This window comes from Corapipo altera, unplaced genomic scaffold (genome assembly GCF_003945725.1).
Source record: "Corapipo altera isolate COAL_440 unplaced genomic scaffold, ASM394572v1 61063, whole genome shotgun sequence".
Lineage (NCBI taxonomy): Eukaryota > Metazoa > Chordata > Aves > Passeriformes > Pipridae > Corapipo > Corapipo altera.
The window spans coordinates 258,522-273,377 of record NW_020885024.1 but is presented as its reverse complement, the minus strand read 5'-3'; the positions used below and the strand labels follow the sequence as shown (position 1 = coordinate 273,377).

The 14,856-nt window shown below is 47.4% G+C and overlaps 1 protein-coding gene across 1 annotated transcript in view; it reads left to right on the top strand.

Moving 5' to 3' along the window:
* Positions 1-14,856, top strand: part of LOC113959172 (CBP80/20-dependent translation initiation factor-like) — a gene marked incomplete at its 3' end in the record, with an annotated part of 210,118 nt that overhangs the window by 22,141 nt on the left and 173,121 nt on the right. Inside the window, 2 exon segments of the mRNA XM_027668004.1 lie at positions 1,112-1,234; positions 13,618-13,691. Of these exon segments, the coding sequence (XP_027523805.1) occupies positions 1,112-1,234; positions 13,618-13,691 (197 nt within the window).

The following is a 14,856-nucleotide window of genomic DNA, read 5'->3' as shown; positions in this document are numbered from 1 at the left end:
CAACACCCTTCTAGCTACCGATGCAAAGCACAGCACTGTGAGGGCTACTGTGGGGAAATGAACTCCAGCTCAGCCAGACCCAATACACTCTTCAAGGATGTCTGAGACAAGAGAAGCCCTCTTTGTGTCAGCTCTCACACCAGTCCTAGAATGCATGCACCCATTTGTATTTCCCAGATTTTCAGAGTGCTTGAAAGAGTTGAATATTCTGCACTCTAGGATTTCATGTCTTTTTAATCAGTTTAGGTCACTTCAAAAGTCTTTCCCAAGTACCTGAGCCAAGCTTTTGGAGCAATTACTCTGACAACCCTTCTCCCCAAGCACCTTGTAGGATATTTGGGTAGATAGAGCTGGTTGGGTGAGTTATTCTGGTTTTCAGATGACTCATCTTGCCCTGAGGGCTGCTGGCTGAACAAGAAAACTGCAGGTTGCTTGACAGCAGAACAAGTGTAGGAGAATAAAGGAGAACATTGGACACAGCTCCTTAAGAGGCAAAAATAGTTATTTGTGTAATGTGTCTTCTGGTGAACTCCAAGTGTTTTCAGGTATGTGAATAGCTGGACTCCAACAGTGGGCTAAGCAGAGGGAAAAACTGACTGAGAAGTTGATTTGGTCTTGGGAGGGGAATTAAGGAGATAGGATAGGATAGGATAGGATAGAACAGAACAGGATATTGTGGTTGGAAGGGACCTACAAGTCATCTAGTCCAACTGCCTGACCAATTCAGGGCTGACCAAAAGTTGAAGTGCATTATGTAAATGCACTGAAACAGTTTTTAGAGGATGTGGGGTTGGTGAATATGCATAATTAATCCTCATGAACATAGAGGAGGTATTATTTTCCCCCATGCATACACTAGAGCACTAGAGCCAAATCTTATTTTTATCAAAACCTCACACAGTGTCATCCCTTTGAAATGTGTAAATAGAACATGTTAAAGGACTCTTGAGAAAACCCCAAAATCAGGGCATTGGACATGAACATGGTTTTGTAAGTGCTCACATGTGATCTGAGAGCTGGAGCTCTCCTGGCTCACCAGGTCAGTGGTTTTGTAGGTGTGGGATGTCGTTGCCCTTGATTAAAGCAAGCTGTTTGTGTTTGTTGTTTCCAGGAAGACTGGGATCACAGTAGCAGTGGGAGCTCAGGATCCTGGATGGGGTCAGGCTCCAAGCATGGGTCTGGATTCAGGTTCGGCAGCTGTGGGAGAAGCAGCCAGTTCAGGCAATTGAGCAAGGTATACCTAGTAGCAACATGCTGAAGTCGTGTCCTTTGCTTGCTGTTTATCAGAGGTATCCTCCTAACAACTTGTTTTGTGTGTGTGTCACACATAGGGTATGAGTGCATGTCAATTATGAGGGACACCTCAAAGTCCTACTTGATTCATCCATAATGTGTGACCTGGCTGCTGAGGGCTGTAGCTGTCCTTCAACCTCAAGAAATCTGATGAGGTATGCTGAGTGCCTTAATATTGGGAAAGTCCCTAGTCAGCTGGTTTAATGCAAAGGAAATGAGGATTTTTTTCTTTATTTGAAGTCTTGGAGTATTTTAGTTTTGAGAAATTAAGAGATGTCTAATTATTTTTTGTCAAGTCTTCATTAGAAGTTGATAGATGAGTGGACACCACATAGATGGGGTTAAATGGTGACCTTGAGTTCAGCTGCTTTTTGTGGGAGTCGTCAGCAGGGCTAAATGGGGAGTTACCTTCTTGCCCTGCAAAAGACTGTAAGAATTTGCTTTTGATTTGGTTTTAGGTACATTCCTTGAACTCAGACCAGGGACCTCTTCTGTATGTTTTAGTCAGCCTCTGTCCTCCTCCTCTCGGAGTTGCTCTACTTCTGCACATGTGAGCACTGGTTGTGCCAGATGTGGAGGATGAACTCCATGTGGTTTGGAACCAGTCGTCAAAGTCCTGGTCCATTGATCCATTTCATCCATCCTGGAGAGCTTGAGGAAATAGCTTTTCCTCCTGAGCCATGCTGTGGTGGGTGAGGACCCACAGAACCACATTGTTGCTGGAAAGTGATGGTCCTTTCTGGTGAGAATGAGACTCAACATATCCTTCTTTTTTGAGCAGGGATAATACAGTGTTCCTCAAAATGTCTATATTTTTCTTATGAAAACTTGCAGTTTTCAACAAGGAAACCTTTAACTGGAGCCTTTTCAGAGAGTTTTGTATCTCTCTCCCTTTCTTGTTTTCTATCAAAGTGCAGCCAGGAGTTGTAGGCAGCTGAGAAGGAGGAAAGGTGGGTGAAGCTCCTCAAACTTAGAACTGAAAAATGCTTGAGAGGTAACACATGACACAGGATAATCCCTGAATTTATACCATGGATTCAGCCAAACAGTTGGTATTGTTCTATGTTAATGCCAAGCACAGAGATGAGCTGCTGAGGTTGCAATTGTGCAACAAAGAGCATGATTTTGTATTTTTAATGCTTTGCTGGAGGATGATAATGAGGAATGGTGAGAGGTGGGATGCTGAGCTTGGCTTTGAAAAGCTGCTGCATGCATGCAAATGCAGACTTTGTGGGGAATTTGCTGAAGTTGCATGCATGGGTTAAGTCAGAGTTCACATGGCCAGTAGCGTGGTCCATCCCTCTGTGTGGGCAGTTACAGGGGTTGGGCAGCAGTGGATGGAGGTGACGTGTGTTCAGGGGAGCTGGAGGACGGAGGTTACGAGCATGCATTTAAACTACACTGCATCTAGAATCTATTTTACCAGCTGTCTTATCTCTCTGAGTATTGATGTTATTCTTGTCAGTGTGTGTCTCAATCATCATTCCTAGTGACTTAATTAATTTTCAGTCGTACTAGCTCCTTCGCAGTGAAAATTATTATCTAAAGCTGAGGGTTGGGTCATTGGGAACTTTGCATTAAAACTGCTTATGGTTATATTTGCAGTCCTGGGGTGACTGACAGCGTCGCTTTGTTTCTTAAATACACGCAGTTTGTTGGGGTTTTTTTGTCGCTGAACTTGAGAATTGGCTTTTTTAAAGTCTTATTAAGTCTTGGTATCATGCTGTGAGCATTTTAGTAAATGCCCTGCAGCGCAGGGCAGCGGTCATGCTCCCTGCCTTGTGAATCGAGATAGAAACCAGTTATAAAGACAGGTCATCAAAGACCAAAAAGACATCTCAAAATGACCATAGTGACACACTACTTAATGACAAGGTGGGTTATCATTTGGCCCTGGTTCCATCTTTATGGAGTCTGGCTAATGCTTGGAGCATCTCCGAGAGGTCATGGGGACATGGTCTAGAAGGACCAGGTTTGGGTGAGACCATCCAACTGCTTGCACCCATCTGACCTCCTGCACCATCTGAACTATCACTGCCATTTTCCCTAATTGCCAGGTGTATTGGGTTTGCATGGAAAGGTTTTGGTAGGGGTGGGGGCTATAGGGGTGGCTTCTTTGAGAAGCTGCTAGAAGCTTCCCCTATCTCTGACAGAGCCAATGCCAGCTGGCTCCAAGATGGACATGCTGCTGGCCAAGGCCGAGCCAATCGGTGACGGTAGTAGTGCCTCTGTGATAACATATTTAAGAAGGGGAAAAAAAATTATTGTGCAGAAGTAATTGCAACCAGAGAAGAGAGAAGTGAGAATATGTGAGAGGAACAACTATGCAGACACTAAGGTTAGTGAAGAAGGAGGGAGAAGAGGTGCTCCAGGTGCCAGAGCTGAGATTCCCCTGCAGCCCGTGGTAAAGACCATGGTAAAGCAGGCTGTCCCCCTGCAGCCCATGAAGTCCACAGGGGAAGCAGAGATCCACCTGCAGCCCATGGAGGTGCCCCACGCCAGAGCAGGTGGATGCCCAAAAGAAGACTGTGATCCCGTGGAAAGCCCATGCTGGAGCAGGCTCCCGACAGAGACCTGTAGACCCATGGAGAGAGGAGCCCACACTAGAGAAGGTTTGCTGGCAGGACTTTTGGCCCTGTGGGGGACCCACGCTGGAGCAGCCTGTGCCTGAAGGACTGCACCCTGTGGAACAGGACCCATGCTGGAGAAGTTCGTGAAGAACTGTAGCCTGTGGGAGGGACTCACATTGGAGAAGTTCATGGAGGACTGTCTCCTGTGGGAGGGACCCATGCTGGAGCAGGGGAAGGACTCCTCTCCCTGAGGAGGAAGCAGCAGCATGAACTGAATGTAATCCCATCTCCCTGTGCTGCTGGGGGGAAGTAGGTAGAGAATCAGGAACAAAGATAAGCCTGTGAAGGAGGGAGGAGTGGGGGGAAGGTGTTTTTAAGATTTGTTGTACTTCTCATTATCCTACTCTGATTTTGATTGGTAATAAATTCAATTAATTTCCCCAAGTTGTGTCTGTTTTGCCTGTGATGGTAATTGGTGAGTTATCTCTCCTTGTTCTTATCCCAACCCACGAGTCTTTTGTTATGTGTTCTTTCCCTGCCTAGTTGAGGAAGGGAGTGATAGAGCAGCTTTGGTGGGCACCTGGCATCCAACCAAGGTCAAACCACCACACTGGGATGAATGCTGGGCCTGACCTGCCTGTGCTCCCCAGTAGAGCACTGATAAGCTGATGCACCAAGGAAGTGTGGGGAGCTGGGTAGGACATCTTGTGCTACTTCCACTTATGCCGCAGGTTAGAAGGTGTTGGGCCAAGTCTCTCCATCCACATCCAAGCACATCTCAAGGTGAGCATCAGAAGGTAATTGCTAGATGTTTAGCTTCAGGGCTTAGGAAGGGGCTCTTCAGAAGTTCTGTACCAAGCTGAATTTGGGCAATAATTTTAGGATGTAACCTGTTCCATTAGGAACTCACTTAAATGTTTGCTATTTAATATTTTTGTTGCTATTTTGTCTTATAGAGTCATAGAATGATTTGGATTGGAAGGGACCTTAAAGATCATCTAGTTCCAACCCCTCTGCCATGGGCAGGGACACCTTCCACTAGACCAGGTTGCTCAAAGCCCCATCCAACCTGGCCTTGAACACTGACTGCTAGGGATGGGGCCATTCACAGCTTCTCTGGGCAACCTCTTCCAGTGTCTCACCTCCTTCACAGTTGTCTTAGTTTAACAAGATTACAATTTATAAATGAAGAGACTTCAGGTGGAAGTGTGGAAAAGGAAAAGAAGCAGCTTTTTATTAACAAAATCCGGATAAACAACAAATGGTGCAATCAAAAAACTTTCAGAAGAAACAAAACAAAGTCCCAAATCCCCAGGTGGGGGGGGGAAGGCAGGACTGTCCCGGCAGTTGAAAAAGCTGCTTGCAGCCACATGTGCCCACAGTCAGAAATGGAGTCCCTTTTTCTCACAGGCAGTCTTGAAAGTAGAATACCTCGCTCTGAGATGGGTCGGTGTCTCTCTCTTGGTTGTCCTCCGTGAGGTGTCCCATGGGGAAAAAAACTTCCTCTCAGGAAAAGAGAAAGAGGCAGCCAAAAACCAGGCTCCCGCTCTGTCTGGTCCTGGACCACCACCCAAAAGCCCCCGAACAAAGAATTCCCCAGCTATCCCTGCGGTCACCATGCTTTCCCACGAGACCTCCCCCTCTCCCCGCTCCTGTGCTGCCCCACACTTGTGGCTCCGCTCCACCCCCTCCCCAACTCCCCCCATCCTGGAAGAAACAGATGGGGGAGGGGAACGGGGATGGGACCTTAGGGAAGACAAAGAAAATTCCAACATCTCTTTTCAAACCTATGACATCAGTCAAGAATTTCTTCCTAATATCTAATCTAAACCTTCCCTCTTTCAATGAGAAGCCATTCCCCCTTGTCCTATCACTACATGCACTTGTAACTAGTAGGCTTTCTTGTAGGCTCCCTTCAGGTACTGAAAGGCTGCAATAAGGTCTCCCCGGTGCCTTCTCCAGGCTGAGAAACCCCAGCTCTCTCATCCTTTTCTCATAGGAGAGGTGTTCCATCCCTCTAATCATCTTTGTGGCCCTCCTCTGAACTTGCTCCAACAGATCTATCTTCTTATATTGTGGGCCCCAGAGCTGGACACAGCACTCCAGGTGGGGTCTCACCAGAGCAGAGGGGCAGAGTCACCTCCCTCGACCTGCTGGCCATGCTGCTTTTGATGCAGCCCAGAATACGATTGGCTTTCTGAGCTGCAAGGGCACATTACTGACTCATGTCCAGCTTATCATCCACCAGCATCCCCAAGTCTTTCTCAAGAGGGCTGCTCTCAGTCCATTCATCCCACAGCCTATATTGATACTACTGGGGGTTGCCCTGACCCAGGTGCAGGACCTTGCACTTGGTCTTGTTAAACCTCATGAGGTTCTTATGGGCCCACTCCTCAAGCTTTTCCAGGTCCCTCTGGATGGCACCCCATCCTTCAGGTGTGTCAACTGCACCACTCAACTTGGTGTCATCTGCAAACTTGCTGAGGGTGCACTTGATCCCTTCATCTATGTCATTAACAAAGATGTTAAATAACACTGGTCCCAATATGGACCCCTGAGGGACACCACTTGTCACTGATGTCCATTGGGACTCTGAGACATTGACCACTATCCTCTGGATGCGACCATCCAACCAATTCCTTATCCATCTAACAGTCCACCCATCAAATCCATCACTCTCCAATTTAAAGAGAAGGATGTTATGGGAGACCATGTCAAAGGCTTTATAGAGTCCAGATAAATGACATCTGTAATCCTTCCCTTGTCTGCTGATGTAGTCACTCTATCATAGAAGGCCACTAGATTGGTCAGGTGGGACTTGCCCTTGCTGATGGCTGTCTCAAATAAGTGAAAATAAGATTGAGTGCCTGTGGATCAAAATCGGGGGAAGGCCAACAAGGCTGACATTCTGGTGGGAGTCTGTTACAGACCACTCAACCAGGATGATGAGAGTGATGAATTATTCTACAAGCAGCTGGCAGATGTCTCAAAATCACCAGCCCTTGTTCTCGTGGGTGACTTTAACCTGCTGGATGTCTGCTGGGAACTCCACACAGCTGAGAAAAGGAAGTCTAGGAGATTCCTAGAGCGTATAGAGGATAATTTCCTGCTCCAGCTGGTAAATGAGCCTACCAGGGATGGGGCCCCACTAGACCTTCTGTTCTCAAACAGAGAGGGGCTGGTGGGAGATGTGGTGGTCAGAGGCTGTCTGGGGCACAGTGATCATGAAATAATAGAGTTTTCAATACTCAGGGATGCAAGGAGGACCATCAATAAAACCTCTATGCTGGACTTCGAGAGGGCAGATTTTGGCCTATTCAGAAGACCAAAAAAGAGAGCCTACCGATTATGGGAAAAAGGGCTGGCTACTCAGGAAGAGTTTAGAAATATAATTAGGTCATGTAGAAAGAAAATTAGAGAGATGAAGGCACAACTTGAACTTAATCTCGCCACTTCTGTTAAGGATAACAAAAAGTCCTTCTACAGATACATCAGTAGCAAAAGGAGGGGCAAGGAAAACCTCCATTCTTTATTGGACATGGGTGGGAATATAATTATCAAAGATGAGGAAAAGGCTGAAGTATTTAACACCTTCTTTACCTCAGTTTTCAGCAGTAAGACAGGTTGTCCTGAGGACAGCTGGCTTCTGGAGCCTGTAGACAGAGATAAGAAGCTGAATAGCCCTCCTGTAATCCAGGAGGAAACAGCAACCTGCTGAGCCACTTGGATCCCCACAAGTCTATGGGACCAGATGGGATCCACCCAAGGGTGATGAGGGAGCTGGCGGAAGAGCTCGCCAAGCCGCTCTCCATCATTTACCAACAGTCCTGGCTTACTGGGGAGGTCCCAGATGATTGGAAGTTGGCAAATGTCACACCCATTCACAAAAAGAGCCAGAAGGAGGACCTGGGAAACTACAGGCCCGTCAGCCTGACCTCAGTGCCTGGCAAGGTTATGGAGCAGATCATCTTGAGTGCAATCACACAGCACCTACAGGATGGACAAGGGATCAGACCCAGCCAGCATGGGTTTAGGAAGGGCAGGTCCTGTCTGACCAACCTGATCTCCTTTTATGATCAGGTGACTTGCCTGGTGGATGAGGGAAAGGCTGTGGATGTGGTCTACCTGGACTTCAGCAAAGCCTTTGACACCATCTCCCATAGCATACTCCTGAAAAAGCTGGCAGCCCATGGCTTGGACAGGGGCACTCTGTGCTGGGTTAGGAACTGGCTGGATGGCCAAGCCCAGAGAGTGGTGGTGAATGGTGCTGCATCCAGTTGGAGGCCGGTCACTAGTGGTGTCCCCCAGGGATCAGTGTTGGGTCCAGTCCTGTTTAATATCTCTACTGATGATTTAGATGAGGGAATTGAGTCCACCATCAGTAAATTTGCAGATGACACTAAGTTGCGGGGGGGGAGTGTTGATCTGCTGGAAGGCAGGAGGGCTCCGCAGAGGGACCTGGACAAGCTGGAGAGATGGTCTGATTCCAACAGGATGAGGTTCAACAAGGCCAAGTGCCGAGTCCTGCACTTTGGTCACAACAACCCCATGCAGCGCTACAGGCTGGGGGTAGAGTGGCTGGAGAGCAGCCAGGCAGAAAGGGACCTGGGAGTTTGAATTGACAGGAAGCTACATGAGCCAGCAGTGTACCCGGGTGGCCAAGAAGGCCAATGGCATCCTGGCCTGTATCAGGAACAGTGTGGCCAGCAGGACTAGGGAAGTGATTATTCCCCTGTACTCAGCGCTGATGAGACCACACCTTGAGTACTGTGTCCCGTTCTGGGCCCCTCTGTTCAGGAAGGATATTGAGGTACTGGAGCAGGTCCAGAGAAGAGCAACGAGGCTGGCGAAGGGACTCAAGCACAAGTCCTATGAGGACAGGCTGAAGGAGCTGGGGTTGTTTAGCCTGGAGAAGAGGAGGCTCAGGGGAGACCTCATCACTCTCTTCAACTACCTGAAAGGAGGTTGTAGCCAGGTAGGGGTTGGTCTCTTTTCCCAGGCAGCTATCAGTAAGACAAGAGGGCACAGTCTTAAGCTGTGCTGGGGAGGTTTAGGTTAGATATTAGGAAGGAATTCTTTACAGAGAGGGTAATCAGGCATTGGAATGGACTTCTGTTATAGGTTATAAATCTGAGAGAGGAATATTTTTCTTTCCCTGCTTCCCTGTAAGAGAAACAGAGTTCGAATAGGGAAGGGGGAAGGGAATCAATTAGCCTTACAAAAGAAATGGCTGGACAGACTGCATTCCATGCTAATGGCCCATTCGAAGGCTGGAGTGAGGGGGGGAAGGTTTGGGGAGATTTGGAGAGCTGGCCGCCGGGACAGAGGACAGGTCAGACCACGGTGTTCTCTCGCCGGGACGGAGACAGGGACTGTATCCGGGCATTTCTGGAGGAAAAGCCTGGGAGCCAGTTTTTCTGGTTCTTTCGTCCTGGTGAGGCCTGACCACCGACCCTGCACCGCCACTGCCTTATGACTCCCGCCGGGACCTACTGGTTGTTTTTCTTGTTTTCATCGGAGAGGTCTGTGCTTGCTGGGAGAGGAGGGGAGAGCCTTGGAACACCGTCATCTGGGAACAGTGAGTCCCGTAGGGGTGAGCTGCTTTTCCTTCTGCCTTTCTCCCATTGGGGGGAAGGGTCTCCGTTTTTCCTTTCGGCTTCTCCCGCGATTCGAGACCCCCCTCCCTGCGTGGTGACCACCAGAGCCCAACAGCGCTCCCTGCTGACCACCACAGAGTACTGCAAACTCTGCACCTTCAGCGATCCAACAGCGCCCCCTGCAGGCCACGATTAGGACTGCACTAAAGGACAGAGAAGCATTTATTCAGACTTTTTTTTTGTTTTTTTTCTAGGACTACTGTCTAGTTTTTTTGTGTTCTGTTACTGTTTTTGCCAACATACATATATCTTTTAATAAAGGGTTGTTATTTCTTCTGGGTTTTTTTCCACACTTCATCGATTAAAACCCCTAAATTTTGAATTTACAATTGCTGAGAGAGAGGAGTTAGGTCTATCTCATAACTCATCCTCTTTAGCAAACATTCCAGTCCCCTCAGACTGAGACAGCTTCCCAGGAAGTGGTGGATTCTCTGTCCCTGGGGGTTTCTAAGATGAGACTGGATGTGGCACTTAGTGGTATGGTCTAGTAACCATGGCGGTAGTGGACCATCGGTTGGACTTGATGATCTCGGAGGTCCCTTCCAACCTGGCTGATTCTATGATTCTATGATTCTATGAATCACCTGCCTGTCCTCCATGTGCCTTGGCATAGCTTCTTGGAGGATCTGTTCCATGATCTTTCCAGGCACAGAGGTGAGGCTAACAGGTCGGTAGTTCCCAGGGTCCTCCTTCCTACCCTTCTTGAAGGTGGGTGCAATGTTTCCCTTTTTCCAGTCACCAGGGACTTCACCTGACTGCCATGACTTTTCAAATATCATGGAGAGTGGCTTGGTAAAACGAGAAGATGCAAAAAAGGAGCTCCAGAGTCAAAGACACATCCTCATGGAGGTACAGTCAATGCTCTCACTTTATTCCAAAAATACACACATTATCAAGGGTCCTACAGGGTTCACACGCTCTATTCTAACTTTCTATTGGTTGCATTCACTTTCACACACGATATCTATAACTTTATTGGCTCTACTAGCCAAGGCACATTTCCAGGCCCCCCCATCTTCTGGTTTCTCACACCCTGGATAACATCCTCCTTCCTTGTTTTCCTCTATGCAGCTTTCTGATATCTGCTGCTCAAGGACACACATCTGCTGCTGGAGAACACAGGTCCCTGCCGTCCGGCACGCAGGCCAGATTGTGCAAGCAGACCTGAAGCAGTATATGTCCTGCATCATCTAAGATTCTCTCAACAGCTTGGCAGCTACATCAGCCAATTCCCTCAGGACTTTGGGATGCATCTCATCAGGTCCCATGGACTTATGTACAGTCAGATTCCTTGGGTGTTCACAAATCTGATCTTTACTTACAGCGGGAAGCACTTTCTTTCCCCAGTCCCTGTCTTGCAGTCCACCCACTTGAGAGGTGTGGGAAGAAAGGTTGCCAGTGAAGACTGAGGCAAAAAAGTTGTTGAGTACCTCAGCCTTCTCCTCATCTGTATTTACCAGTTTGCCAGCATTGTTTATCAGGCTTTGTTTATCTCCGCCTCATTTTAACTGGTTACACATTCCCAGTCTTTCCCCCTGAACCCAAATACTTTACTCTTAAGAAATCCTATTGTAGCTGGCTCATTTACAGGTACTTATAATATTCCATGTCCATAGGAAACACTTGGGGACATGGTTTAGTGGTGGACTTAGCAGTGCTGGGTTAATGGTTGGACTCGATGATCTTAGAGGTCTTTTCCAATCTTAATGATTCTATGATTCTATGAAATGAAATGGATTTGTCTGCAAGAAGAGGTATCTCTTCTTTGGATGATAGCTAAAAAGAACTGCCCATGTGTATTTTCATTATACTGCATGGGAATGCTCCTAAGGATTTAGAAAACTAATTTATCTCCTTGATGGCTATCATGGTTTAACCCCAACTAGCAACCAAGCCCCATGCAGCCGCTTGCTCACCCCCCCCACCAACAGGATTGGGGAGAGATTAGGAAGGGTAAAAGCTAGAAAACTTGTGGGTTGAGATAAAGACAGTTTAATAGGGAAAGCAAAAGCTGCGTACACAAACAAAGCAAAACAAGAAATTAATTCACTGCTTCTCATGGGCAGGCAGGTGTTCAGCCATCTTCACGAGAGCAGGGCCCCATCATGTGTAATGGTTACTTGGGAAGACAAGTGCCATTACTCCAAGCCTCCCCTCCTCCTTCCCCCCCAGCTTTACATACTGAGCATGATGTCATGTGATCTGGAATATCCCTTTGGTCAGTTTGGGTCACCTGTCCTGACTGTGTCTCCTCCCAGCTTCCCATGTACCCCCAGTCTCCTTGCCACTGTGGCAGTACGGAAAGCAGAAAAGGCCTTGGCTCTGTGTAAGCCCTGCTCAGCAATAACAAAAACATCTCTATATTATCAACCTTGTGCTCAGCACAAATCCAAAACACAGCCCCATACCAGCCACTGTGAAAAAAATTAACTCTATCCCAGTTGAAACCAGCACATTGGGAGAAAATCATGCTTACATTTGCCTAAAATAAAAAGATTGGCTTCCATAACTGATCATGAGAATTTTATATATTTCTAGTGGTTTCTTTCTGTGTGAAGACATGTTAACCTGCATATCCCTGGAGGTTAAAATCATAGTCCATAAACCCTTTAGAGGAGACAAAAAAAAGGGGAGCAATGTGGCTGTGTTTGGACTATCTGAGGTCTAAATTGGTTGTGCTGGGAATGGCTGCAAATTGTGGCCATCTGTAGTGTGCACTGAGGATGTGCATCCTGCTCATTGGGAAAAGATTCCTCACTTTTTAGGCAGATTGAGGTCTGGGACTTCATTAAGAAATGGTCATATTTTTATGAGGTTTTAGTGTCTTGGTTATTATAAATAATATTTGAAAATTACAGAAATTATACAATGGGGAATATATGGAAGCCACCTTCTCCAGCATGTGTTTCACTAGAGTGGGACTATTTTGGCTGAAATACTTCAATAATCTGAACATGTTCAAGATTATGAATAAATTGGTAATATGGGATACCCTATTTGTGATGCATTTACGTGTCCGTCCCATGTGAGTCTGAGTCATCCGGTTTCTTGAATGATCTTGAATGGCAAAATACAACCCTTCTTCACCTTTAAAGGGTAGAGAGGGCAGCCCTCTTTCTGCAGGGAGGACATGTGAGGGCCGATGACTGTAAAGAGGTCTTGAAGGATGAGTTTAAGGTCTTTGCTTTATATGCTCTTGCTTTAGGTTGCCAGTTTTGCCAAGAGCAACTGCACAGGAAAATTCAAGGTGCTTTGCAGTTTGCTGGAAGTTTCTCATAATTCCCACCTGATTGTACCATGATGCTTTTGCTTCTCAGAGGAAGGAACCTTCACCTTAGTGTTGGTGGAATGTGTACCAGAATAACCGTGTAAACTCATTTACTGGTGTGCATGGCAGAGGTGGCACGGTACAGGATTCCAACGTTCCTCCACCTGTTCTTGGAGCAGACAAGTCATGTCACCATGACTCTTTGAAGAAGCAGGATGACTTTCCCCATCCTTATTGGTGACAATAGGCTCTGATAGCTGCTGGTGAAGAGTATCTCCATCCTTAGAGATATTCAAAGACATCTGGATGTGGTCTTGGGCACCTGATTGGACTAGGTGACCTTTAAAGGTCCCTTCCAACCCAAACAATTCTATGATGGTGGCCCTGCTTGAGCAAGAGGGTTGGACCAAATGAGCTTCAGAGGTCTCTTCCCACCTCAACTGGTCTGTGACTCTGAAACTGTGTCTTCATGATTGGGATGTCACTGCACCCACTGGACCTTAGTGGGTCTTGGAGGTTGTGGACAGTGGGGCAGGAGAACAGGGCTGGAGTCAGAGCTAAGTCTATAAATTGTCTGCTCCATGCTGTCCACAGCTTTGTGTCTCCAAGGCTAAAACTGTGTCACTCCTTGCCTTTATGGTACACTTTTGCAGTGGGCGAGGGGACTTTGTGTTGTAGTGAGCGTGGATTCACATGGGAGCAGAGGAGCCTACATGCACAGCTGGGACACCTCTGTGGCTGATGGTGGGAGAGGCTGTGCCAGGCTGTGTCATGGTCTGCATAGCGCTGCATGCCTTCTGGCAAGTAACCGCCTTTCCCTCCCTCCTAGAATGAAAACAAGGAGAGCTCCCTTGACATGCTGGGCACGGACATCTGGGCTGCCAACACTTTTGACTCCTTCAGGTAAACCAGTTTTAAAGTGCTTTAAGAGACAGATGGACTGTGTCCTCTCTTAGCCTTTGTCTGCATATCCATCCTGCCAGTACTCAGGCACCAGTGAGTACCCTGCCAGTACTCACATCACTGCTCCTCCTCCTCATCTCCATTTAACCTGCAGCACTAAGCACAATCAATCTACTTAAATCATCCAATGTGCTTTGGAGAAGCCTCTGGATGGGTTTGCAGTCTAAACATCTGAAATTGGTACTGATACAATTACTTGTAATCATCCGAGAGATGCACAGGCTAGACTTGAGGCGGCTCTGAGGTTTTTACTCTTCTTCCATTAACTGGAGGTGCAATCATGCATTTGCAGCTGCTGGAAAGAGCTCTTCAGCTGCTGCTTCAGTGTGGGGAAAGCAGTGAAATATGCTTTCTATCCAGTTTTATGCCTGGATCTGTGCCTGGATGTCCTAATTTAAAAAGACAAATGTCTGCCAAGGAAGGTGGGAACCTTCCTGGAATAGAATGAAAACCCTCCCTTCCCTCCAAGTTTTTATAACTTTGAAATTAGTTGTCCTTCAGAAAAAGAGAATAACAGTTCTTTACAAAAAATATATAGAACAAAAACAGAACAAGCAACAACACTGTAACCAAAACTTTCAAACAATTAAGTACTACTTCCCCTTTTGGTGCAGTTATAACCACAAACAGCAGGGGGCACTGGTGGGCTCCAGCAGCAGTGATGATAATGGTGACCACAAGCTGTGTTGGTGCCCCATCGGCACTGCTAGGCAACTCCACTGCCCCCACACAAAGGGAACGCCCTGGTCGGGGGCAGCAGGGGCTCTCCTCGGGGCTCCTCTCAGCGGCTAGAGCAAGGGCTGGCAAGGGGCCAGGGCAGACTCCAACAGCAGTGCCAGGCAGGGGGAACTCCTTCTCAGGGGCTGAGTAGGAGAACAAAAGGGACCCAACCACCTGGTGCTAGCAGGTTTAATATCCCTCTAACTTTCGCCCCCCCTTCACACGATATTCCCCTCTCCCCCAAGTCCAAACTCCTCGAACAATGCTCCCTCCACAGCACCCCAGACATCTTGCAGGGTAAGCCATCAACCTTTCAATGAGCCATTAGGAACCTTGATGTTTATCTTTCCCTAACAGAAAGGCTTGCCTTTCCCCCCCCCCCCCC